The sequence below is a fragment of the Larus michahellis genome, chromosome 1 (assembly GCF_964199755.1).
Source record: "Larus michahellis chromosome 1, bLarMic1.1, whole genome shotgun sequence".
NCBI classification, from domain to species: domain Eukaryota; kingdom Metazoa; phylum Chordata; class Aves; order Charadriiformes; family Laridae; genus Larus; species Larus michahellis.
In genome coordinates, this window is record NC_133896.1 from 152,209,713 (window position 1) to 152,235,364 (window position 25,652).

Genomic DNA, 25,652 nt, shown 5'->3' on the forward strand with positions numbered 1-25,652 from the left:
GCAGGAGTAAAGGTGAGGCTAGGAAGACTAAGGGGAAAGAAAGGTGGGTTTAGTTTTGTCCTTGTTTCTCACTCTTCTACTCTGTTTTTGAATGATGGTAACTGTTGATCTTGACCCACGAGTTTTTCCTATCTTATTTTCCTCCCCTGTCCTATTGAGGAGAGGGAGTGAGGGCAGGTGGGTGGGCATCTAGGTACTGGCTATGTTGAGAAAACTCTACAACATGCAGGAAGTTAAGCTTGCTTTTTTTTTTTTAAGCAGAAAGTTAAGCTTGTTTTGTGCTGGGCTACTTGAGTGTCTCAGATCCCTTTACGTTAGCAAAGGAAACAAACCCCTCAGGCTTCTCAGACATTGCTTTTTAAAAGGTCTGTATAATTTATTATTGAATTTGAGCTTTTAGCCATTAAGTTACAACAACAATGCATAACTTGACATTCTTACAGTTGTACATACACAATGGAAAAGACATAGCCCAGGGCTTAATCCAAACGATGGAACCAAGTTAGGAGAAAGTTACCATAGCAGACAGTCAATGGTGAGTAGTTGTTGACAGACTAGCAAGTTCAAATGGTTCTCTGCAGTTGTGTTTACAGTAATTGGCCTCAAAGTTTTGGACTTAAGCTTCAGACTAACAGAATGATGGAAACTCAAACTATTTTGCTCTTCTGAATTAAGTAGAATATGCTCATTTGAAAATGCAGTATCATTACCGTGTTTCAGATGGTGAAAAGTAGCTTCAGGTCCAATGGAAGTATAGCGGACATTTTCCAGGCAATGCATTCTTCACACAAACACATGCAATTATAGTGACATTCTACTTTTAAAACTTTCTCAAATCAAGTTTTGCAATACAGCAGGATATCCGAGGAGAGAGATCAGGACTCATACTGAACAAAAACAAAAGCCTTCAGCTTGATTTGTGCATGTTTAATCTACAATTCCAATTCCCAAATCTTCACGTATCACCTACGAGAGAAAAGAACACATCTAGTAAAGATCAGTTCCAAGGACAGAAGACATGTACAATTTTTACAGCCGTTCAGGTTAAAAAGATATATATAAAAAAAAGCTGATGCCATCTTCCATTTCAGTAATTGTAATTCACCCTATCATCTGCATCTCTTCAGTTTACCCAAGGGGAGAATCTTGCTCTTCCCTCTTCTACCCCAGCTCCTCAGTCCCTTCGCCCAGCTCTCAAACTCAGTTAATTGCACAGTAAGGATATTTAGTTTCCTGGCTTGTCAAAACACAGCTTTGATAAGACTTAATTTTCTGCCACTTACGCTAAATTAGTTCATCACATACTCTTAATCTGAATGTGAGACAGAGCAAAGTAAATAGAGCAGAAGAGGAAAACCAGAAAGGACCACTCTATCTCTTCTTGTAACAGCAAGCTATGAAATGGGTCCAAGCCATTGTGCGAAGTCTCACCCAGCCCGGTGGCTGAAGGGAGACATACAGAAGACAACCGTCTCTTGTCAAGCTGCCAACACAATTTGATTCACCCAGCAGCAAACAAGAACTCCATTCCCTCCAGGTTAACCCCACGAGATACTGCCAGCTGACTCCTCTACCAGATTTCAGTTCCACCTCTCCTTGTACAGCTGCAGGGACAGTACATCCTTATTGACCTCAGTATCTTCATCCAGCACAGAAACACTGCATTCAATGCCAAGTGCTGAAAATCAAACCAATGAAAACTATACATGCAACCTCTCCACTCAAGAAGAACCCCAAAAAGACAAAAAAACCCAACAACAACAAAAAAAAAACCCCACCCCTCCCAAAAAGCAAACAAAACCCCCAAACACCCACCTAACCATCACATCCATCATCACAGGCTCAGTTCAGGGTGCTAAAGTCTCTGTTGAGCAGGAGTTCCCAGTTCTCCCAACACTTGGGATGTTGATGCGTAACAAAGACATGGTTTTATTACACGTTGTGGCAACAACTGAAGAAATATTCCACAAATTCAGAATGCCATTCTTAACCTGCTGGTGTATACTTCAAAGCACAGCTGGCATTGCTAACAGCAGCTGCGCGTCTAGGCTTGCCTAGACAGGAGAAATGTGCTTTCATGGGGCAGCTAAATAATCAGCCTGGCCTGTTGTGTCCTATCCATTGCCATCATAATGCAAAACGAACACCTTTCACTGCTGATCGAGCTCATCACGACCTGCAAGCATGGATGCTGCCTCTGCCTCAGACACCCTCTGAGCCACAGGGCACAGGCAGCGGGGTGACCATCGCTACGCACATGCCGAGCTCCCCCCTGCACAGCTACTACTGGCTAGCCTTAGAGAAAGCTTAGCAGGCAGGGCAGAAAACCAGGACAACCACTACTTTATCAAGTGATAAAAAAAATAAAGTCTCTGCATGTTCGACAAAGTGCTTGCGTGTTTGACAACAGTGTTTCTCCGTGCCAGGTACACCCTGGCACAGGACCGGAATTCCCAAAGCGTAACAGCCCAGCTTTGGCAAGAATATACCAGTGCCCAATTTATGAAGTCGGCATGGATTAAAAGCATTCTCACTGTAGTTAAATTATCCTACTACTCCTCTGGCACACCTCCAGAATCCAGCACTGATTACTGGCAACAGGTTACCAGACTACATTCACATACGCGAGGGGCAGGGGGAAGGCGTTACAGCTATCTAATCAAACTTCCCTGGGACATGCAAAGGAGCTCCTCCAAGCATTGCTCAGAGCCAAAGAAGAATTCAGCCTAGGGGTAGTTAGTAAGAGAAAATCCAAACTTTCTAGTTAAATTGGTACTGCACATAATTAATAATAAGGTGCGTTTAGATCTGAAATGTCGTTGGTTCATTGATTGCTATCAAGTCTGAAAGCTGAAGTTAGTTTAAACAGTTATTTACTATCACATTTATTCTGTAATTTGGCATTTATAGACTATTATTAATAAACTGAGATTTCTGAATAAAGAGGGCTTCCAGTCTCACTTTAAACACTAGTGCATTTTGAAATGTTCATAGCTCCTTAGTTAAAAATAAAAAACCCACAAACCACTTGGACTTTACAAATTTTCTCCCTAACAGCAACACCAGAACTAAGGAAGCCATACCAACGGACATGATACTAACAAAACTCATTCTACAATAACAACATCCCCTGGTCCTGGCTAGGGATTTTCCCCAACTGATTTATTCAGCATCTCCATTGGGGGGGCTGTCTGCTTCGTCTGGGCACCATGCTCTAGCTTTGTATAATCATGCCACACGAATGCCTCTACTAAGAAGTCCTCTGCCTGATTTCAGCAAAATCTGACAGAGAGACAGAGGTCTCAGACAAGTTCCTGCATGTTTTATGAAAAATGTATAGCTAGGACCAGAAAAAGATTGGGGGGGGGGGGGAGAGGTGCAGAAGGAACCTCCAACACATCTATCATCAGCCCCCACGTTAGGCAGGCCATAGCCTAAGCAGAAGAGGCAGATTAGGGATTCTCCACAGGGTAGGGAAGGGAGTCACAAGGGACCTATCCAGCAAAAACATTCATAGCAGGGAAAGACTCATTAGTTCTGACCTTCACGTAAACTTTCGGTAGTTAAAGTGCGAGAAACTTGAAATACCAGTTTGCTCCAATACCAGTTTGATCCAGATCAGCAAAATCTGAGAACCTGTATTTACCTAGGGCCGCTTACAGCCATTTACTCAAGAAGTAATCTATTTGAGTTATAACAGTAGGTGACAAGCTTCACGTTTCTAATCCTCCCTTGCTACTGTTTTAAGCTCTGCAGATTGTCTCTTTCCCGTCCTGTACTTTCTAACCTACCCCTTTTTGCTAATGCGGGTCAGCTTTTTGACTGAGGTCAGACTAACGATTCGCTTCAGGAGATTTTTGTCATCGTGCTTCCAAGGAGAGCAAACTGCTTGCTGGAGGCACTGCAATTCGGCCTTTTATTGTCATCATTCCTCAGCAGCACAGCTGGCCTTACGAGACCTAACTATATCGAAGATGAACTACGTGCAAACCAATTTGACTCTAACTATGCTTGTGAAAGGCTGAAACGGAACTGGCATAGTGCCAACATGAGAAACATACTCCAGGAATCTCCATACTCTGATATTTTTCCAAGTCAGCAGTATTACTTACACTTCAGGTTTTATAAGCACACTTTTCAATTTGCAGGTTCTTTAGCTTTTCTTCCAGCTTTCTGCCAGATTTCAGCTTTGATTCTTAAGAGCAGCTTTTGGTTTTATAGGTATTACATAAAAGCTGAAGTACTTACCACATTTCTCCCCTCCAGCATGAATATTGCGCTGCAGGTATCAGTAAGACACAATCCACAGACTGACAAGACTTCTCTCGATAACGCCTTTTGGTTCCTCCGTGAGCTAGAGTTTAAACCCTCTCAACATTTACTACATCAATGTTCAGTTTTGTGTTAAGGAAGAGGGAGAAGACTTAGATCTTAATATTGAAGAGACAGTTAAAAAGGCAGTTCTGGAAGTGTTGACAAGCTTCTTTTGGAGATATAAGCGTCCCTATGCATTGTTTGGTTTAGTTGTGGGTTGTTTCTTTATTTGTTCAGTTTTGGAGATGGTCGGTCAGTCATATTCCATTCTCATGTGCTTCTTGTAAGATAAAGGCATCACAAAAACTTGCACCTGCTGGTGACATCAGAACGACAACCTGACAATTTCCCAGTAAACCTAAAAGTTACACTCCTACAGGGAAGAGGCAGATTTATTTTTCTTTAAAGTAGGCATTAACAGGAATACTTTGAAGGAAATTTAGGGTGAAACATCTGCTCTGCAAAGTAGAAGTTCAGATTATATTTCCCCAGCTGAAACCTCTGTCATTTCTGGAACATTCATTCTAAAATTAAAAAGTTATTGCTTCTATTGAAGCTCAATATAAGTTAGAAAAAGAATTGCATATTTTCTTAAAAACATTCCAAATATACATTTTAAAAACAAAATGCACTCTAAAACAAATGTCTAGTAAAAGACACTGTTTTAAGCAACCTGTAATAACAGCTTTACAAAAGAAAATTGAGGAATGTAGCATATTATTTATAACATCACAACGCTAAAATCCTAAACAATTCACTTAACACTCTTAATAAGTAGTGTTTTAAATATACATATTTCTTTACAAAACAGTTTAGCAATTCCTTATACCACTTACAATATATAAATATTTGGATAAGAGGTCATAATGGGAGATGCCAGGGTTTATATTTACTCTCAGATGCTTCAGGTTTCTTAAGTGTTTTGCTATAAGGCACAATACTGCTAATCTAAAAGAAAGGAATAAAAGCTAACAGCAAACACAGTCAAAACTCCTAGTGTGGAATATCCAAGGGAAGAATTCCAGCATCTCTACGCAAAGGAAAAGAAAAAAACAAAACAAAATCAAGTTTTGTAGATCCTAAGAAACAGTTTCAATTTGTACATAACGAAGTGGGACAGGATGGGAGCAGGAGTAAGAAGGAATTAAGTAAATTCTTATAAATAGACTAATAAATATATTTTAGCCATAATTAGCCCTTTACCTCTGTTCTACTGAGTTGAAGATTGAAAGAGGTTACCAGTGTGCATATACCTAAATAAGTCTACATGCTCAGCACGTGAAGACCACCCAGCACAACCTATTACTGCCAAATTCAGTATAAAAGCGCGCAAAATGGAGAAAGTCTCCGTTTCTCTCAGCATCCACTCCGAGTAGAACACATTACAAGATCAAATTAGTATTTGTTACATGTAAGGAAAGTTGCAACTAGCAATTTTTTTCCATCACACGAAAGGATATGCAACATATCCGTGAAGTCATTTGATTCCTTCAAGGTTAGATTACGTCTTTTCTAAGAATATCCACCTCCACTTACAACAGATCAGAACTTTCAGAACATTTTAATAGTTGTAGTCTTGTAAGTGTTCTCCATGTGTACATACTGAATGTAAATAGTGCACCCAAAATATTTATCCGTTAGACCTTCTACATTGTTTTCACTGCCTAGTCTTCATCTTTGTTACAGCCCTCTGGAACACAATGACATTGTAACAATGCTTACAGAAAAAGGGTTATTGCATCTTTTTTTTAGGATGAGACATCCAGAGGAGATTTTATAAAATCCTCCTGTATACAAAATTCTTAGTTATTAGCCCTTTTGGAACACCAGCTAGAAAAGTTTGAAAGGTAAAATAATTTACATTGTTATTTTTTTCCATTAACTAGACAAAAGTCCATACTAATTAAATAAAAAATAATAATTCTTCAACAGTCTATTCAAGGTATCTTCCATGAAGCAGTTCAGTGGGAATTTCCATTAGATAGATGTTCTCCATGACGGTTATTACTGACATCCACATCTAGAAGCCAGGAATTAGAAGAAGAATTGCTTGTTGATTTACCATTTTAATACATTTTATCCATTACATTAATCCAAACTCTGGCAACAAAATTAATATTTATATATACTTAGGGTTCTCAAGATTTTTCTGTGTAAATAATCCTCCTAAAATGCTGTTTATATCCTTTTTTTTTCTCCCCCCTCAAGACCAATTTTCTCCAGCTCAACAGAATTCTCTCAAAATCTAACTGTTTGTATTTTCTGAATATCAGAATTAAGTCACACCACTCAGTCTGCTCTGCAGTGCAATACTAACACTACAAAGAATGGCTTCTTCTAATGCCTCGAATGGCGTAAAGGATTGTCAAGTGACAAACTAAGTCATTACTCACCAAGTAATGCTGTGGTTTCACCTGCGTCCTCTTTTAAACTGGTACATTGCAATACAGATTCATTAGTGGAAGAAGCTGACAATTCGCTTACTTCATTTCTGTCATCATCCTGTAAAGCAATACTCAGACTTCCGACTGAAACACTGCCACTTATTGATTCAGGTATTGGAACTTCAAGTACATCTTCAGGGTCCCCCTTCAAAATTAAATATATTTAATTGACACTTTTGTCTACCATTAGGCATCAACATTCCTCCATGTTACCAGTTTGTAACCTCACCTTATTGGAAAGAAGACCTTTTTTTGCCTATTATATGTGTGCTCATGGGTACAGTGTTGAGCAGTGCCTGCTTTCAATGTTCTTGTCTGACTGCACAGAAACAGAGCCAAGCAAAAGAAAAGCCGCTTTTTCAAAGCCACCCCAAAGCCAAGAGCAGCAACAGGAGGAGTGAACCCAGCCAGCCTTTTGGATGGATGGAATATTTCAGCAGCAACAGTATTGTTGCAGGCTGATTAAGAGCAGGCTCAGCACATACAGAGCCTTCAACTGAGCAAATCTATTGATCCTTTATGAGTTTGTGGAAGCCTCTGTTTTTTTCATGATAGTAGTTGGGCAAGCTTAGACTTTTTTTTTTTTTTTAACTTGGGTGAGCAAATATTTGACATGAGAACAAACTTCCCTCCTCCTCTATCTCCAGCCCAACTTTAAGTCTGTTCCAAAAACGCAAATATGCTGGCTTGTCACTTTGCAGGAACACACCACCTGCAGCACAGGCAAAGGAATTTATGTCACCTATTGTATAGCATGAGCTATTTTTGATCCATCCTGAAAGTTAATTTGAAGTCCTACATGCACAATTCTGTTCCTAAAATTAAACAGACTACCTTCACTAAGCCATTGCCATTGATATCCTGACATTATTTATACATGAGCAAGTATACTGTGGTACAAGTAGCTATTTTGTAGGCTTCATAATGAGTATTTTTCCCCTCCTCAAACAATTAGCAAAGGCCCATCTTAAGAAATTCTAAGCCGATTCTTTCTCTAGCACCAAAGCAGCATATTTCAAAATGTACTGAATATTAATAAGCTATAGAACTGCTACAATTGAATGCAAGTTAAGACACATGTGATATTAATCTCTACATGTGTGGGCAGGGGGCATTAGTGATCTTGGTTTCCAAAACTTAGGCAGTTAAATAAGCACTGAAACTACAAGATTCAACAACGCTCTAGTGACAGTCAGACATGCTGAACTGCAGTTGTTTTTCCTGGAAGAAACAGCATAATGCAGAACTAGACCATCACTGAAAAACTCTTTACAAAACAAAAGCCAGGTAATAGGACTCCTTTCTACTTCAAGCCTTGAAAAATATTGATGCATCTGAAGCATGTTTTCCATAGAACTGAACTGAGCCTTCAGCCTCTTTGCAGAAGGTTTAGTAGATTTCTGTAATACAGCTGCACGTTCTTGTCTGCAGTTATGTCACTCAGCAAGCACACTGCTCAAAGAAGCTGCCCTGCTCTTCACGCTTTTTCTCCTCTTACATCAGTAAAAAATTCACACAATCACTCTACAAACTAAATTGGGCAACCTGGATCAGGCTGCAAACTAAGCCAGAAAAAAAAAAAAAACAAACACACACCACTGAATGATTTCCCACATTAGCAGCTTCAGTAGTACTTGAATGATTGATGCATGAGCAAGACACATTTCTCCCATTCCATCAGAAAAAAGAACTGGGCTTCTGTATTTAATATAATCCCATTCAACCTGCTTTCCAACATTCATTTCGCCTCACAAGCAGAGGAGGTATTACTCCTCCTGGTTACGCTTGGCATCAGTATCCTCTGCAACAGCATGAGCTCAGGGAATAGAAGTGTTTTGAAGGTTCTAGCATTTCAGTTTTCAGACCGTATACAAAAGGATATATCCTTTTGCACGTAACACAAGTTACATCAACTCCAAAAAATTGGAAGTGCGCAAAAAATAAGCTAGCATAACAATATTACAGTAATAATAGCTATTTCACATGATAAAAAGATTGCAATTCTTGGGTAATGTCTGACTTAATACACAGAAGCACCACAATCTGGTATATATATATATATATATATCACATAGCAAGAGTATTGTCACCTTTGACAAAACCAAAAAAATTCATAAAAATCTTCCATAGGTCTGGTAAGTCTCTGACATGAAATAAGAGGAAAGCTAGTTCAAAATGCAGACCTAGTCTATGAAAGGAAGGTCCCTGAAACCAAGGAGCACCCCTATTTTCCAAAGATCTCTGGTACATCGGTAGAAGAGAAGTACATTCATGCCTATGGCATTTTAGTGGAACTCAAGACTATTTATCAACAGTGACCAAGTAACCTACCGCATGTGTCTTCATCTCTCTTTTCTGGTGCTGTCAGAAAGAAATGAGAGCACATCATTTTCTCTACTTAACCAATCTCTGGTGAATGTCTTTAGGAAGGTTCTAAGTACTGGCTTGCTTACAGGGATAAAACACTGAGAGCATATGTGGAAGTACACAAACACTTAAGATTAAAAAAAGACCTATAGTTTCTTCCTTTGAATCGCAGTTCTCAACAAGATCAAATATATACTCTAAATCTACTGAATTAAGTTATGTTTTTGCAGCTTGGGCAAATTGCACCTCTGCTTCAATTTCCTTACTATCATCAGCTGGAAACAGAAAAAATTGGTTATCACAGAAGAGTACACAGAGGATTCATAAGCTGGTTGATACACTGTTTAAGCTCTTACCCATAAGATTCCCTTATTTTTCTGGTTCTCACTCTACCCTTGCATCTTTGCCCAGCTTCTTCAGCCTCATCAAGTAACAACTGTTCTCATTCTGAACAGCTACATGAAGTCTTGCCTCCTGCACTGTATTTCTACCTGGAAGATTAAAGCAAGTGTGCAACATACCCAGTATCCCAAAGCTTTGATAACGTCTAGTTTACACATTGGACAAGTTCGGTGGTCCAAAAGCCAAGGGTCAATGCACGTTCTATGGAAGATGTGCCTAAGGAAAAGAAACGCCCTTTAGAACTTATCATGAAGGTCACACACCTTTCCTTCAAATGATGTGCAAATTACTACAATAAAAAAATAAACCCATTCCTTCATAACCTTGACAGTTAGGTACTGCTTGATTTACTAGGACAGACATAGCTCTGGAAGGATCTTCTTTCATGCTAGCTTTCTGAAATAAGGTATGTCACTAACCACAAGGACACCACACAGCTACCAGTTCAACAGTATACAGTTCTAACTTAATATTAAGAAAGCTCTGCTTCACTCCTATACTTCTCCCCGTTGCTCCTTTATCCCCACACAGATATGAAGTGCTACGTGATCTCCCAGTGCCCTCCAACATTTAACAGGGGATACAAACAAGCTTCAGTTCTGCCAACAGAGTTTCAGAAGAGTTTCCAGAAAGGTCATCACACGTTTCTTAGGGAAAACACGCTAAAGAAGGAAGAATAATTACGGCAACTTACTTGCATGGCAGAATTCGAACCGTGTCTTTCAGTTTATAGTTCTCAATGCACACAGCACAGTTTTCCACATCAACATCTAAACCCTAAAGATGACAACACATTTAAATGCATTACATCCATATTTCATTACAGAACAAGCCTTGTGTAATAGCTAGCTTCACAGTATGTAAAATGTACAAGAAGGTTTAGCAAATAAAAACCATCTTCCTCATTTAATTCAAGCTTCCACCAAGAGGTGATTCAAACAAGTAATACCAAACATTAAAAGCAGACAAACTCAGATTTTCTAATTTAAATAGTGATACATGGTACCCGAAGTAATTTTTTAAGTCTCAAACATTGGCTTTGTTCACGGGAGCAAATTAAAATTTCAATTTGAAGTAACTACAAAACAAAGAAATCTTAAAAGATGTCAGCTTAGATGAAAGCGCACGATCTCATTCTTAACTGATGGTCACAAGGACTTGCAAGTGCTTAAGCAGGACGAGATTCTGGGATTGAATACTGCAAGCTTCTTTCCAACTTTTTTTTCCTTTTTTTTCTACTATATCCTAGCAGATATCCCTTGGTAGCTAGAAAAGAACTGAAGTATGCCATTTGAGTTTGTGTTTAAAACTTCTCTCCAAGCTCACACCAGGGAGACAGTCAAAACACAGTATTTCCCCACCTCAATTTATTTCTTTCCAAGGGTTAAAATATTTTTCCTAACAGATCTTACTGCCTTCTTGAAGCCATGCTTATAGTTGCAATGCAAATATGATGGATATCTCCAAATACAAGAGAAATAATTCAATGTTAATTGGGTTGTATAAAATGTAACTATTAGAAGAACAGACAGTGGGCCAGCTTCTTCCCTTTCATCCCCCACAAAATAAGTACTTTGTATTTTACTGCTTACTGAAGCACTTGAATTTCATTATCACAAACGCTCAAATGAATTAATATTGCAAGTAAACTTTCAAGTTAAAGGCAAGTTTTACCCTCCTTCGCATGCTATCAGTATGCATAATTGATGCCTTAAATTCCCAAGTAAATCAATTTAAGACTGTTTTTTCACGTAAGCAAAGTTAAGACAAGTATTTATTCTATAACAAATATTTTTTTGTTCTGTACAAGAGGTAAAGTCCAAGCATACCATATGTAGCACATACAAATGAGTGTCCATTTTACAATAATCCCATAAGCTTCTCAGGAAAGATCTACATAATAGGAAATACACTTTTAAAATATTGACCCATTTTTAGTTAAATACCTCAAACCCAAGTAAAGTGATAACAAAAGAGCGTACTGTGTCACAATAAAAGAAATACACTGTTTTAGTCATAATGGCTGAAAGGAAATATTTAAAGAAAAAGATGCACATTTACAGAGTAGACGGGACTGTATTTCCAGATAAATTTACATTAGTTCATGAGAGTACCTCTGCATCATTAAGCTACATAAATTAGAAGACGTGATTTACCAAGTAGAAAACCTCTATTTTAATAGAGATATTTTAATCTAATCTCATTCTACTTTGATTAATTAACATGGCATTCACAGTTACAACCAGCATACTACATAACAACTTAATTAACTTCCCCCATTTTATTTTAGTCAAGGGTATATTATTGATAGGAAGCAAACCACTTGCTACACTGCAAAAACTTATAATACAAATCCTTGTTAGAGGTTTACTCAACATCAACTTAAAAAGCAGTTAAAAGCTTCCTCGTGGTTCTCACCATAGGTTTCATCATGGCCCTTTTACATCCATTTCTTCCTATGCTGAGGTTACGCTTTGATACTGTTTTACACAAGTTTTGGTTCAATTCCATCTTTCTTGATCTCCGATCTCACCACTGTATGAACAGATGTATGAACATCCTTCTGTTCACAGCTTGAAACAGATTACTTTGATGAAATTTAGAATATAATTAAAAGTAGCAAATACTCCTAAAATGCTACTTAAACATGCTGAATGCATAAGAGGAAAAGAGGCAAGTTCAAAGACAGTTGAGTTTTTTTCATTTCAAAACTGATTTACTAAGTGAAGGACATATTCTCTGGAGCATGTGATCTAGCTGAAGAGGTCCTGTTGAACCACAGCTTTTAAAGTTCTTACTCAAAAATGTTCTTTATCACCTTAGTTTTAGTCAAGAATAAAAAAAAAAAATCCTTGTTTTTCATCTCTAAGCAAGTAAGTCCTTAAGTAAAAAGTAATCAAATAAGGCAAATAAGGGTGAGAAAAACGTCTATGTAGTAGCAGAAGTCTAGTCATAAACTAATTCAGCATCTAGGATCAGAGCTGCCTGAAACTCCAACTAAAATAATATTTTCTTTCAAAACCTTGGCTTTTCCTACTTCAGTTATTCTAATACAGCTATGAGCTTAGGCCGTATGCTGTCAAAGCTAACTTTTTGAAAGCTGTTTAATTTTTAGAATAGATTTGTTTTAATACATAGAAATGTACTCCTAAAAAATTTATGCTTCAATTAAGTCTATACAGTTCCTTAATGTTTTGTATGTCAACAGATGAAACAAGTGTTTCATTTTTCAAAGCTTTTTAGATTTCTAAGGCCTTCTGATCAATAAAAAGATGAATGTTCTTTTAAGAAAACAAAACATTACATCAGCTGTAAGAACTGTGCAATCAATAGGTCCTAGGAAGTATTTTGCAATCCGCTTGTTGATGTTTTCAAGTGCTGATAAGGTTGTTAGTGTTTCCTCATCCTTACAATATCAGCCCTGTAGTCTCCTGCAACATTCTGTTCAACCAGGTATTACTTGCAACAAAACAGCCTCACATTTCATAAGTAGTTCAAATTTGACTCTTCAATTTTAAACTTGGCCTTCTAAGCAAAGCTGCTAAAACGAGCCTAAAACTGTAAGAGCCCCACTGCAATTACATTGTGAGAATTTTAGTTTAAATTCTATAAAGACATTATAACAGGTTTTAAATCATACAGCAATAACCAGAGCCACTGAATTACCTTTTCTCCACGTTTCACAGTATGCAGCTGAAGCTGGCTGATTGCTTTCTTGGTTTCTTTCCTATGTCCCTTGAATAAAGATTTTAAGTATTAGTGCAGAAGTTAGTTTGAAGAGTTACAATTCAAATCTTTTAAATACTTTCCGTGTGGATTAGTAAATCTTCTGAATGCATTTAAAGATTCATTTCTGGCTAGCTAATTCATTTACATGAATCCATCAGATGTTGAAGAACTGCAAGTCTGGTATTCTTCGGATGCAGTAGCAAGTATTAGCTATAAGTGTAGCGCTCTTACAACAAACTCAACTAGTACAGAACTACATGGCCCAAGCTGACATACGTAGCCTCGTACCATAACTGCTTGCATTAAGGGCCATCCTGCACAGGTAAATTGACACTAATTTTGGCTTTAGAGGCATCAGAGCTGAAACGACAGCCATATAACCAGACCTTCTAGTCAGGCAAGCCCATGAGCAAGCACACGGTAGGTTTTGCACAAGCTTGAGAGAAGGTGGAATCCTGCCGAGCAGCCTACAGCTGGCCACCAGGTCAAAAGGCTGCTTGTAGCTATTAATGCCTCCCCTCAGTTCGGCACTGTCTCGGCACATTATACAAAGCTTTGCACTGAAAGGACACATTATGCAAAGGAGATGACAAGAAAGGCTTAACAGACATGAGACACCATACTGGACTTCTATACAGTATCAGTCCTAATTATGCTTAGAGAGGGAAGCAAGAAAAGAAAGCAGTACTGTATTCCAAGACAAAGTGCTAGCTACTGCTGGAAACTGAGAAACTAAGCACTCCCAATTAACAGATGTTGATCTGCCTAGCAGCAGCCCTCACTGATAAAATACCATAAAGGAATCCAGAAAAAACGCAATGGCAGCTTTTCTCTGTAATGGTAATTACAGCGACTCACAGCATTTTACAAACTTATAGTATTGACAATGGGGATTTTTTTTTTTATTATTATTTTTTTACAGTGTTAGAAAGAATTAGTCTGAAAGTTCTCTCAGAAACAAACGGACAACCAGCAGCAGTCTATTCCACCTTCTGATCAGCTCAGGGTTGTCTGCACAGTCCTTTAATCTTCAATATCAAGGAGGTCTTCCAAAGATTTACCGCTAAACTGATGTTAGAATAAATCTTATCATACCCATCTTCACCTTCTATTACCAGCTGCGCACAGTAACTTGCTGTGAAGCACGGCATACTTAACTCCCGAGTTTTAATTATACTGGAGTCAATACGCCAAGCAAAATAACATTTGGGCTAGAAAAGTGGCTTTTTGTTTCCAAAATTCTTTTAAGACACCTAATGATATTTCTTGACCAAGATATTCACAACATTTTCAAACTTTGAATAGTTTTATCATTTTTTGTTTTCATTGGCCATTTCAAAAGGAGAATTGAGAAAAGTGGTATAACCTTCAATGCTACACAATTTCATTTAAGAAGCACTTAGACGACAAACCCAATCACAAAATCTGTTAAGAGTTTGTGGTGCATACTTCTGGGAAACATCACATTCAACCTAAAAACCATCTTAAAACTACTTACAAAGAATTTGAATTTCTCTTAGCATTAACTATCCTAATGCCAACATAACAGGAAGAAGCAACTTTCTTCTCAACCGTTACAATATAGAAACACACCCCTTTTTCTATAAATCCTTCTCCAAAGTTCTGTTTTTTTGAAAGTATTCTCAGAACGTAAGTTCTGAGACTTAAAGCTTAGTAAAAATAAGATTCTAGGGAACCAACATTTCAAGCAGACTGGCAAGTTTAACCGATACAAAAGTCCCATGTGTTATCTTGTTACTGAAAAGAGAAATTGTTTTCCTAGAAGAGTCCTTAAGTCCTAATCAGAGCTCAGACTCCTGAAGGCAAACAAAAATTCCCTTCCCTCCCCCCTCAAACGTAGAATCTACATGTTTAAACAGAAGGCAGGGGAAGTCCACGTGATAAGCAGTCATTTGAAACTTTTTTTTTCCTGAACTGAGCATAAAAAAAAAAATGAGAGAACTGCTTGCAAAGAAAAACAAGTGCAATTTTCTCTTTCACTGTTAGTAGAGAACTGTGGTAGAACTGCTCATGACCGTGTGTGCTAGTTTTGGCTGGGGTAGAATTAATTTTCTTGGTAGTAGCTAATATGGGGCTGTGTTTTGGATTTATGCTGGAAACAGTGTTGATAATACAGGGATGTTTTTGTTACTGCTGAGCAGTGCTTACCCAGAGTCAAGGCCTTTTTTCCTCCTCGGCCCACCTCACCAGCAAGCAGGCTGGGGGTGCACAAGAAGTCGGAGGGAACACAGCCAGGACAGCTGATCCCAACTGAACAAAGGGATATTCCATGCCATCTGATGTCACACTCAATATATAAAGGTTGGGGAAGAAGAAAGAAGGGGGGGACATTTGGAGTGATGGCATTTGTCTTCCCAAGTAACTGTTATGCATGTATCTCTTTCCTGGGGATGGCTGAACACCTGCCTGCCCATGGGAAGCAGGGAATTAATTCCTTGGTTTGCTTTGCTTGTGTGCGCAGCTTTTGCTCTACCTATTAAAATGCCTTTACCTCAACCCACAATTTTTCTCACTTTTACTCTTCTGATTCTTTCCCCCATCCCACCAGGGGGCACTGAGTGAGCAAGCGGCTGCATGGTGGTTAGCTACCAGCTGGGGCTAAACCACTATGCCATGAAAGAAACTTAACCTATTTTTAAGAGCTGAAAAGCACAGGGAAGCACCATCCTAAGATATTTTAAAAGCTCAGCTGGACTAGGTCCTCAACAACTCCATGTAAGCTGCTATCTTGAGTGCAGGGGTTTGAACTAGATAGCCTCCAGATGTCCCTTCCAACCTAAATTATTCTATGAAGTACTTCCCCTCAGGGGAAAAAAAAATAAAGCTGACTTTTTTTTAACATATCAAAGAAGAACAGGGATTTGGAAGGGGCAAATTAAGGAGCAAAGTTATTCCTTCCTGATCTTCCCAGTACTCCCACCACTCTCAGTACTTCAGGTAGTCCAAAACAGCTGAATCACACCACACATGCTCCTTCTAGTCTGCTGCCATTCAGTATTCTACAGTGGAGTAGTAGGATTACAAGTATCAAAAGCAGGTTTTTTAAAGCAAAATTTTAAATGAAAGTTTTAGCCCTAATTACTTGTGGGTCTTGAGGAAAAAAGCATATTACCACAGTACCTCTCCATTAGAAAAAAAAGATCTGGTTAGGGAAATTAGTACTTTCAGAACAAAAATTACTGAAGAAGGAAAATTATTTTTAATGTCAAAAGGAAGGAAGTTAAGTTAGGTGACAAATCACACAAGAAGCTGCCTTTACTCAGTTGTTGACAAGTGGCTATATATATTTCCTACTACTTCATATAAGTATCTAGTAATTACTACTAGCCAAACTTGTGATACCAATTAGCACACTGCTCATTAGCCTCACTAACCATTACTGAGTAACATTCACAGATAATAAAGTAGCAAGAAGGCACAGATCTTCAAGAGTGCTTCAATAAACAAGCAAAGTTAGGCAACCGATTTGACATGAGAAGATGGTAAAGACTCCAAAGCATCATCATCTCCAATTACCTGGCTTCCAAACTGTGACCCTGTATACAGGAAACGTTGTATATAGTAAAATATGAGCCAAGCAAGTGATATAATCATCATGGTGATGAAGGCGATGGCCACAAACACAACCGACTGACCACTAATATATTCCTGCACGTGTCGCGTGCCAACAACAATAGTCATTTTTACTGGAATCCCTCTTCGTACTGGCTCCAATATCTCTATTCCTTTTGGATAGCCAACCATTATCACCACTGTATTTCCTGTTCCTGTTAGAGAGGGAAAAAGAAAAAAAAGTCAGTCACCACAGTAAAAATTTAGGCATTCTGGCTTGAGTGTAATTGGGGCCTCTTCAGTTAAGATAAGTGAGCAAAGTTATAGGAAAACCTCAGAGTTTTTTTCAGGCATAGCAGACTTGATATGAAGTTTACTAGTAAAGAACCCTCTATTTACTTTACGAAACTCTCAAACACAAGACAAACTTCAGCAGATGCACCTTTATTGTTCAAGGGCCCATACTCCTCATTCCACAGAGTGAGGTGGGATGTGGACGCCGTGGAAAGGAAAAAAAAAACCAAACCCACACAAAACAGGCAAGTTATACACATCTCATCTTGAAGTTGCGTGAGTTCTAACATGCAAGTCCGGCACAGCTGGTCTTTCATTTGTTAGTGTGGGTATTTTAGCTGCAGCTGGAAACAGTACGTGAATACCACAGAGAGAGACACATTCAATTAAGTTTGAATCTGAATTCGTAGCACAATTACATCGGAAAAGTGAACAAAAAGGAAAAAGATTCAGATATTTAATATTGAATTATATTAAACATTGAAATACCTAAAGACTCCTCAATACTAAATATTCAAAATGTAATGAGACTTCACAACAAGGACTTGTCAAGAAATACTCTGTGACTCTTTTGGGAGCATGGAACCAAAGGATTTTTCTATTCTATTAGAACTCAAGAGCCCTCAATCCACATGAAAAAGCACCTAATTCCAAAAAAAACTTTAAGCACCGTACTGCACCAAAAATGATAAGATACTGTCAAGACCAACTTGCAGAAACCACAGATCCTCTGCGACTAGATTTTTACTCCATTTTGTCTAGAAGCATCTCCAGTATTGTCTCAGAAATATCTAACCTAAGTATTACAAAATAAATTACAAACAAATGTCACTTTTTCACTGGTCTATGCTATGTTTATTGGAATAGTTCTTACTTTGTGTGTACCAACACTGCTATACACCCTTGATAAGTCATGGCTTTATAGCTTGCTTTGCATTCCTACAAAAAAATGAGAGAAAGAAAAAAGTGAAAAAGACAAGAAGTGAAACTAAGCTTGAGTCAGAGAGAAAGTAGAAGAAAGAAGAGAGGGGTTTTCCTAGCTGGAAAGCTACAGCTGTAATGTCACAGCTACCTTTTTAGATTCACAAGATTACCTACCTGCAACAAGACCTCCCACTGAAGACCTAAAGCCTTTTTGCCTCCCAGCTGTGTTAGATTCACTACTGAGAAGCTATGTCAACAGAAACAGTTGCCTAATTTATAACATTACCTCAAGTGGGGATTTTCAAAACTCAAAGCAGCGTTCTGGACTCACCCACCTCTCTGCCTACTAAGACAAAGAGTTATTTTGCATGAAATATTTAAAACAGACTCCTTTAGCTGAGTATGGTTCTGGCTGTGACATGTCATCAACCTGGTCACTCCACTACCATGGCAAGGGGAACATGCAGAAGCTTCATTTCTGTACATAGCAGCTCCTCCCTCCATAAGGTGCAGACAGTCAGCTGTGGATGAAACACTAAAGGTTCCAGTTACTAGTTGAATAACCTTCCTGTCTCAGTGCCAGTTACCCTTTTTCAGCTTCACCTTATGCAACCATCCCACTTCTGGTCACCTACCGTAAGAACCATTACACCCGCCTGCCAGATCCAGGCCCAGCAAGAGAGGAGATTTCACAAACAGGGCTACCTTTCTGCAAGTTTTGAGGATGGTGCAGAGAGACAAAGAAGATGCTACCGGGGAAAGGCTCAACTCTCGCCTCCCCTCAGACAGTCCACTCGGCTCGTCAGCAGTGCCCACCCAGCACGTATTGCCCTGCCTGGTGGGTGCATTAGGAGACACGAAGCAGCGAAGCTTAAGACCAACAGGACAAACCCACAAGCAACTTGGCTCTGCCAATTAGTCCTACTCACCAACAACGTGCCGATCCACATGATACCACAAGTCCAAGCACACTAAAAATTGGTTAATTAATATTATTGTCCTCTCTAAACCAGCATGAAAGCATTACCAGAGAGACTCGGGAATCTCGTAGAAAAGAGTGTGTGAAACACTCCTTGCTTTCTGACCCTGCACAACACCACCAGGAGTTAACAAGAAAAGAACGTAAGAAGGTAGGAATTTATCTCATATTGCTGAGAACTGTTATCAACATACCTGAATCATGAGATTAGGGCTTATGTCCTTAACCAACTGTAAGAGTTACAAAGGGGTGCCTACGGATGGCTAGTGAACACTACAGGAGTGCTGGAAAGATATATGTGGTTTCATTCAGGCTTGGGGATGAAAAGAAAGTTTCAAGATTAGAGGCAGCTTGGATTTTACAATCAATAAAGGTTTCCTTCTCAATCCTGAAATCTGAGTCAGTTTAATCCTGCTCTCTAGTTCTCTGCATGATTTCTAACAAAGAAGTATTTAAAAACCCCACAACAATCAGTAATGCCTTTCTCGGTTTTATCACTAGCATGTCCAACTATCAGCCAGTTATTTCCTTGAAATGGCAGTCAGGATACTTTTGTGCAATGGCTGCTAGACACTGTGACACCTTCTCGTTTTAGAACTAACACAAGCACGCCATACATTTTTAAATAAGTGACCATTAAAAGCATTTTAACAGTTTTAAAGACTTGGTGATGAACCTGCCATTAAAAATACATGCAACCAAACACAACAGCCTTGAAGGTCATGAGACAGAAGAAGGGGAAGAAGAAAAAAAAAATTGCGATCCACTATTACAAAAGGAACAAGAGCAGTCTCAGAGAAGCAGTTGCCCTGAGCAGCCTGTAAGACTAAGGGCTTTAACTCATTCCTCACTAATTTTAGACTTCTGTTCTGAAACACATTATTCAGAGACTGAAATGCTGTTGAGTCATTCCATCAGCTTCTTCAACTGCAACACAACTCGGAGACCTCAAATCACACTTACAAAAGAACTCCAAGTGTCACATACACATAACTACTGAGAGCATGTTTTGTCGGCTTTACCTTTCTGTAACTTCCTAATTTTGCAGTAAATAACCACATTTTTACTCTCCTAGCGTAAACTTGTTTTCTTTTCTAGGTTTGAGTGATGCTTCAGTGGAATCAGATAGATTCGAAATTTGGTATGTGCTTTTTTGTTTTAACATTATCATCCAAATAAAGCAGTGAGAGCTGGCAGATCCTTAGGATACCTGGAAAGGAGGACAAATTTGAAACTCTGAAGATGAAGGTATGTTTCCTGACAATGTGCCAAGGTCAATTTTACTGCTAGTATTGCTAGTCTTCTCTTGAAAAAGGAAACCAACACTCTCCCGATGAGGAAAAGAAAAAAAAAAAGTAGCACAGATATAGATCTTGATTCCCAGCATCCCAAACTATCACTTTTATTCCCATTCATGTCTGCAGATAACAAAGATCATTTCCATCATTCGGAAACCAATTGCAGACACACTCTAGTTTTTGTCCTCATGAGAAACACCAGAAAGCTCCCAGAGTTTGAGTACCTTGGTACTCAAATGTTTGAGGTCAGTCCTTAGATCTGTTTAAGCATAGGCACCCTACTAACATTGTCACAATTAACACTGGGTGTTCTTTTTAGCTCCTTGTCCAAATAAATGTCTCTGATCTTCACCAAATGCTTAACAGTACACTAGCCATCTGACAATAAGCTTTGTCTCGACCATCTACTCCAACCTCATCTCACCGAATCCCTGGTGTGTGTTGTGTTTTCACCTGCCCCAGGAAGGAGGATGCATATCCAGAAGACTCAAGTAGTCAAGCAATCGACACTGGCATACATTCCTCTTTCCATATGGGTTTCTAACATGTATGCCCTCCTACGTATAAAATAGGTATAAGCATTTTGAAGTTACTCCTGCTTCTTTAGAACAACATAGCAGCTCAACATCACACAGTCACTCTCTGAGTTAAGCAAGCCACTGATGTCAGTTCTGTCCTTTCAGCAGTACCAGAACCTTTCAGTAGAAAGCATCAGTAATACAGAAGTTATGCACCACTTGAGAATCCTAAGCAGTGCTGAAAGAAATGTAGCAAAGAGTTGAACTACATGCCAAAATAACCCTAACTCTGCTGCTCTGGAGCTGGCATGAACTTACAGAATCATGAGTATAAAGTCGTTCACATCTGTTTTGTTCAATATACCTGCATAAAAAACACATGACAGTGAATGAAAGAACTAGTTGGGTGTATTCTGGCAAAGCTGACCATTTTCTTTACACAAAGTCATACACTCAAGTCCCAAGCTTCCCTTAAACCCACAAGCCATACACAAAAGCTGCACTCCAGACCTATCTCAAACTGTTGTAGCCAGTCCTCCTTCCTCCCTTCCCCCTGTGTGTCAAGCACAATCATATTTTATTCCATAGTCTTCAAGGTACCAAATTTATGTTCTTATCAGGATCACCAAACCCTAGGTTGAGAAGGGATTCAGAGATGGCTGGATGCCCAACATGAAGTATAACATAAAAAAACCCAGAACCAGAAGACCCTTTTTTCTTCCCAGTACAGTATACCCCTGCCTCCCCCTAATTTCTCAACCAGCACTGAGCCTCTAACTCTCCTTAGTCTGCTCTCCACAATACTCCACACCTTGCCTCTCCAGATTCTTCAAACTCCTCTCCAACCCACTCCCAGCTAATATTTACATACAATACTTATTTTGGTTTTGGAAAAAATGTGAAGCCTCTGTATTATATTAAGTTCACCACCACTATCAAAAATGAACAGCGTTAAGACTACCTGCCATGCCTATATTCCTGTAAAACTAACGTTTGAGTTTATACTTTTCAGATTGAATAACTGATGTACAACTCCTTGAGTCATTTGGGTAAAATGAGTATCTTCCACTGGAAAAAACCTCCTCAGACACATGTGAAGTTGTTTTGCTATTTCTTCCCTCAAGAAGGGAAGTAAGTCATCCAGCATTTTGAACAACGTAATTCGGGCAGAGAGCAAAGCCCTGAAAAACGTGAGACACACAGCAGAGTCATATTTGAAGCACCTTTTTTGGAAGGAGGGACAGGACTGCAAGGCTACAGATTCGAACTCTCAGCTCTCCTATTCCTGTTCCCTACTCACTGTACACACGAAGCTCACAAGGTACCCATGAAAAATAACTAAACTGCAGAGCATTTGGAATACTTGTCCTTTATCAAATGATTTGACACCAGCTAAAGCAAATCACTTCTTTGCCTAATCAAGAATCTCTCTTTTTACTTAAATTGGAGTATGTCTAAAAACACCAAAAAAACCCCACCACCACCAACAGCACACATGCACCGCACACACGCATCACATGCACATGTCAGAAAGTTCAAAGGCTAAGTTTTTCAGAAGGAGAATGAAAAGATGAAACTTTGAGATCAGAAAAGTTACCCACTTATCACCCTCACGTAATTCAAGCTGCACCTCTATCAGCCATAACCATTGCTCCATCTCACATCATTTTCAGTGCCACTAATTGCAAATCCATTAAGTGGATGTTCCTTATGCATGTAACTCCACTCCTTAGTTACAGCTCTGAAGACTTCCCAGAGTCTTTATTCTTCCTCACAAAAACAGGGTTTGTTTCCTCATGTGTCAGTTCACAAATCCCTTCACAGGAATGGCAAACAGATCCTATAAAATACAGCTTTACCTTCCACGTTCTTCCTTGCCTGTCTTCCACGGACACCCACACACACACACTTAAAAAAAACCAAGATTTAAAACTCTAATTCTTCCCTATATTACCAAAGTACACTGATAAATTTAAGTATTTACATGCCTAAAAGTTCTATCCATGAAACAAAGATTTGTGACCCCAGCAGAGCTAGTGATTATGTTGTGACATATTATTATATTCCTACCCCATCCAAATCACCCTGAGGTCGCCCCTACATTTACAAAGTTAATATAAATAAGTACGAATGTATTCTTGTATATATACTATACTAAATCACACCCTTTACATAGGCAGAGCTTTTATCAGCAACATTCTGTCAGTTAAAGAAGAAAAAAGCCAACGAGCAGTCAGGGAGCACTTTTCTTTATACCACTCATAGATGTAACTATACAAGCAAGTCCAAACCTGAGCATAAGCCCAAGAAGGTCTTCTGCAGCACAGAGATGACAGCAGAAAAGAGAAAATCATAAAAATTTCATAAAACAAGCAAGATGATAAAAGGAGGAAGAGACTCCACAAAGGAGCAAACAATGTTTATGAGAGGCTATGAGGGGGCATGGAAAGGACCATGGGAAAATTTCCACAAGGAAGAAAAAAATTTTGTACTGTTTGACCAATACAGAGTGACAGAAAGAAAAAAAAAAAAAAATCTGTCAGCTGGTATGGAGAGAAGAATTATTACCCAAAGTACCTTAATTGCCACATGGGATCAAAATCAAAGGTACATCTCACCTAGCATCCCACCTCCGCTTTCACAGTGCATTATGAATGCAAGAGATGGGTCAGGCTCATCTACCCAAGCAGGCAACAGACTAAGAGGAACAGTAATCACACTTCCAACCTCCAGGTTGGTGCCACTTGGTATTACAAGAAGAGAGACTTGTTTTCCGCCTGATATATCATACGTGCTATGAAGCAACAGCTCCCTAACTGAGATTTTCAGCTCACTATATTAAAGAAAGTAAGTTTGTTTTCTTTAGAAATGCATTACAGTTCTACTTCAACCGAGTCCCTGGTCTTACCCTTCCTCATGATCAAGAACAACAGCCTGGGCATTAACAAACTCATTGTACCAGGAACACGCGAAACACATTTGCACCATTTTTTACTTAAGTTTGCTTCAGAGGAGTATCCTCCTCTGAAGACCTTCCAGTTCCTCGAAGTCTACAAACAGATTTTATAGCGGAGTTTTGAAGGTTCCCCCTGACTCCCCCCGTCTTCGATTTAAGCAGTAGATGTTGTCATGCTCATAAAAACCCAGCAAGACTTCAGCGTCACAGCCCAAGCAGGAACTGCAGCGGCAGAACATCTCGGTTCTTATCTCGGTAAAAAATCACAGGTCCCTTCTGCAGGCTACAGACCATCGGCACGCTCAGACAAGCCAAGCCGACATCCTCTCCAGGCTTCGGTTCTCCTCCTGCATTCACAAGCCTTTAAGAATTACCTGATGCTTACACCTCTTCTCCCAGCCTTTACAGACCTGCGCAGGAGAGGACGATGAAGCTATTACAACAAAACCTGTACCAAAAGCTGCCTTCAAACAGCTACGGCCATGCTTCACAAGCACCAGAAGGCATCTTCGGGATACCTGGCACATTTCCCCACAGCCTGCGGAAAACGGCCTACCTGTCACCGCTGTAGCTGTTCTGCCGGGGGGGGGTAGAAAGGGAAAAGGTAGTTCTAAATGAAACCATAAACCCCGTGTCGTTGTCCTCCCCCCACCACCCCCCCCGCCCAAAGCTTCCGACCGCAGCCTGTCACACGGCCGCCCGTCCCCGTGCCTTCACCGCATCTCCTCCCCGACACCCGGGCTGCGACTCGGAAGGCAGAAACCGGTCCCTGCGTTCACCAAGTGGGGTTTAAAAGGAAGAGGAAACAAAAACCCGGCTCTTTGCACCATTTTTACGGGGATTTCTGCCTCCCCCCCGCTCCCGCCATCCCCATCCCTCGCCGCGCTCCCGCCCCACCGAGGGGGACCGGCGCCAGACAAAGCCACCCCCCGCCCCCCCCGCCTTCGGGTCCCCACACCTCCCAAGCCCCTTCCCCGCTCACCCACCGAGGTGGGACATGGAGACGGTGCTGTTGCCGAAGCGAGCTTCGTTGTAGATGACCACGGCGGCCGCCCGCTTCCGCGCCGCGTTGGTGACCTTGTCCTTGAAGGTGCAGCCGCCGCGGGCCACCAGGGCGATCCAGGGCGGCGGGTCGCCCTCGGGCGAGGGCCCGCGGCCGCCGGGCGGCAGCGGCACGTCGTAGTCGGTGTCGGCGGCGCAGCCTTCCATGTGGCGGGGGGAGGCGCCGCGGGGGATGCCCACCAGGCCCTGGGCGCTCTCCTTGGGCGAGCTGTCGCCGTAGCGGCCGCTCTCCGTGTTGCCGCGCACCGTGCGGTTGCTGAGGGGCTCCACGTAGGCCGTGCTCACCCACGCCGTGTACCACTCCAGGGCCCGCGCCCCCTCGCCCACCGGCCACCCCAGCGCCACCAGCGCCGCCGCCACCAGCGCCAGCCGGGCGCGACGCACCATGGCCCCGCCGCCGCCACGCGGCCCGCCGACAACGGGAGCGGGAGGAGGAGGAAGAGGCCGCGCCGCCGCGCCTCAGCTCTGCCCGGCGCCGCGCAGGTAAACCCCCCCCTCCGCCACCGCGGCCGCCCCGCTGCCCGCCCCAGGCGGAGCCGGCCCGCCGCCGCGGCTAATGGCGAGGGGGAGGCCGGGCCGCCCCGCCCCGCCCGCCCGCGCGCGCAGGCGCGGCCCCGCCCCAGCGGAGGGGAAAGGGGGCGGGGCTCTGATTCTCCCCGCCCCCTCTCGCCGGCGGCCCCGCCCCGCGGGGAGCTGGGTTGGAAGGGGTGGGAAATGGTAAAAGGGTCAGGAACGCGTCCAAAAACAAACAAAAAAAAATATGGAGAGAAATGTGTTGATGCGATTGGTAAA

The 25,652-nt window shown here is 40.8% G+C and overlaps 1 protein-coding gene and 1 non-coding gene across 3 annotated transcripts; both read right to left on the minus strand.

Annotated features, from left to right (window-relative positions):
* Positions 1–351: 351 nt before the first annotated feature.
* On the minus strand, positions 352–25,493 carry RNF149 (ring finger protein 149). Of its 2 annotated transcripts, XM_074609308.1 has the most exons (9): positions 24,785–25,398; positions 16,794–17,044; positions 13,194–13,262; positions 10,222–10,304; positions 9,647–9,743; positions 9,090–9,119; positions 6,708–6,903; positions 4,249–6,334; positions 352–966 (listed from the first exon to the last, which is right to left on the minus strand). In XM_074609308.1, exons 1-8 carry the CDS (start codon positions 25,245–25,247, stop codon positions 6,276–6,278), a joined length of 1,248 nt encoding a protein of 415 aa, XP_074465409.1. In that variant the 5' UTR covers positions 25,248–25,398; the 3' UTR covers positions 352–966; positions 4,249–6,275. The 2 variants fall into 2 exon arrangements, with proteins under 2 accessions (XP_074465409.1, XP_074465417.1); XM_074609316.1 differs by lacking the exon at positions 9,090–9,119 and having other exon boundaries at positions 24,785–25,493.
* LOC141738154 (small nucleolar RNA SNORD89) lies at positions 3,822–3,937 on the minus strand. Its single transcript, XR_012585331.1, has one exon. It is a non-coding gene; the product is annotated as a small nucleolar RNA SNORD89 (small nucleolar RNA).
* Positions 25,494–25,652: the final 159 nt, after the last annotated feature.

Coding starts and splice junctions, on each gene's coding strand:
- RNF149 (XM_074609308.1), bottom strand. CDS start 25,247: ATGGTGCGTCGCGCCCGGCTGGCGCTGGTGGCGGCGGCGCTGGTGGCG. Junction 10,305..13,193: donor CTGTGAAACGTGGAGAAAAG/GTAATTCAGTGG, acceptor TGTCATCTTTAG/GGTTTAGATGTTGATGTGGA. Junction 6,904..9,089: donor GAGAGATGAAGACACATGCG/GTAGGTTACTTG, acceptor TTAATTTTGAAG/GGGGACCCTGAAGATGTACT.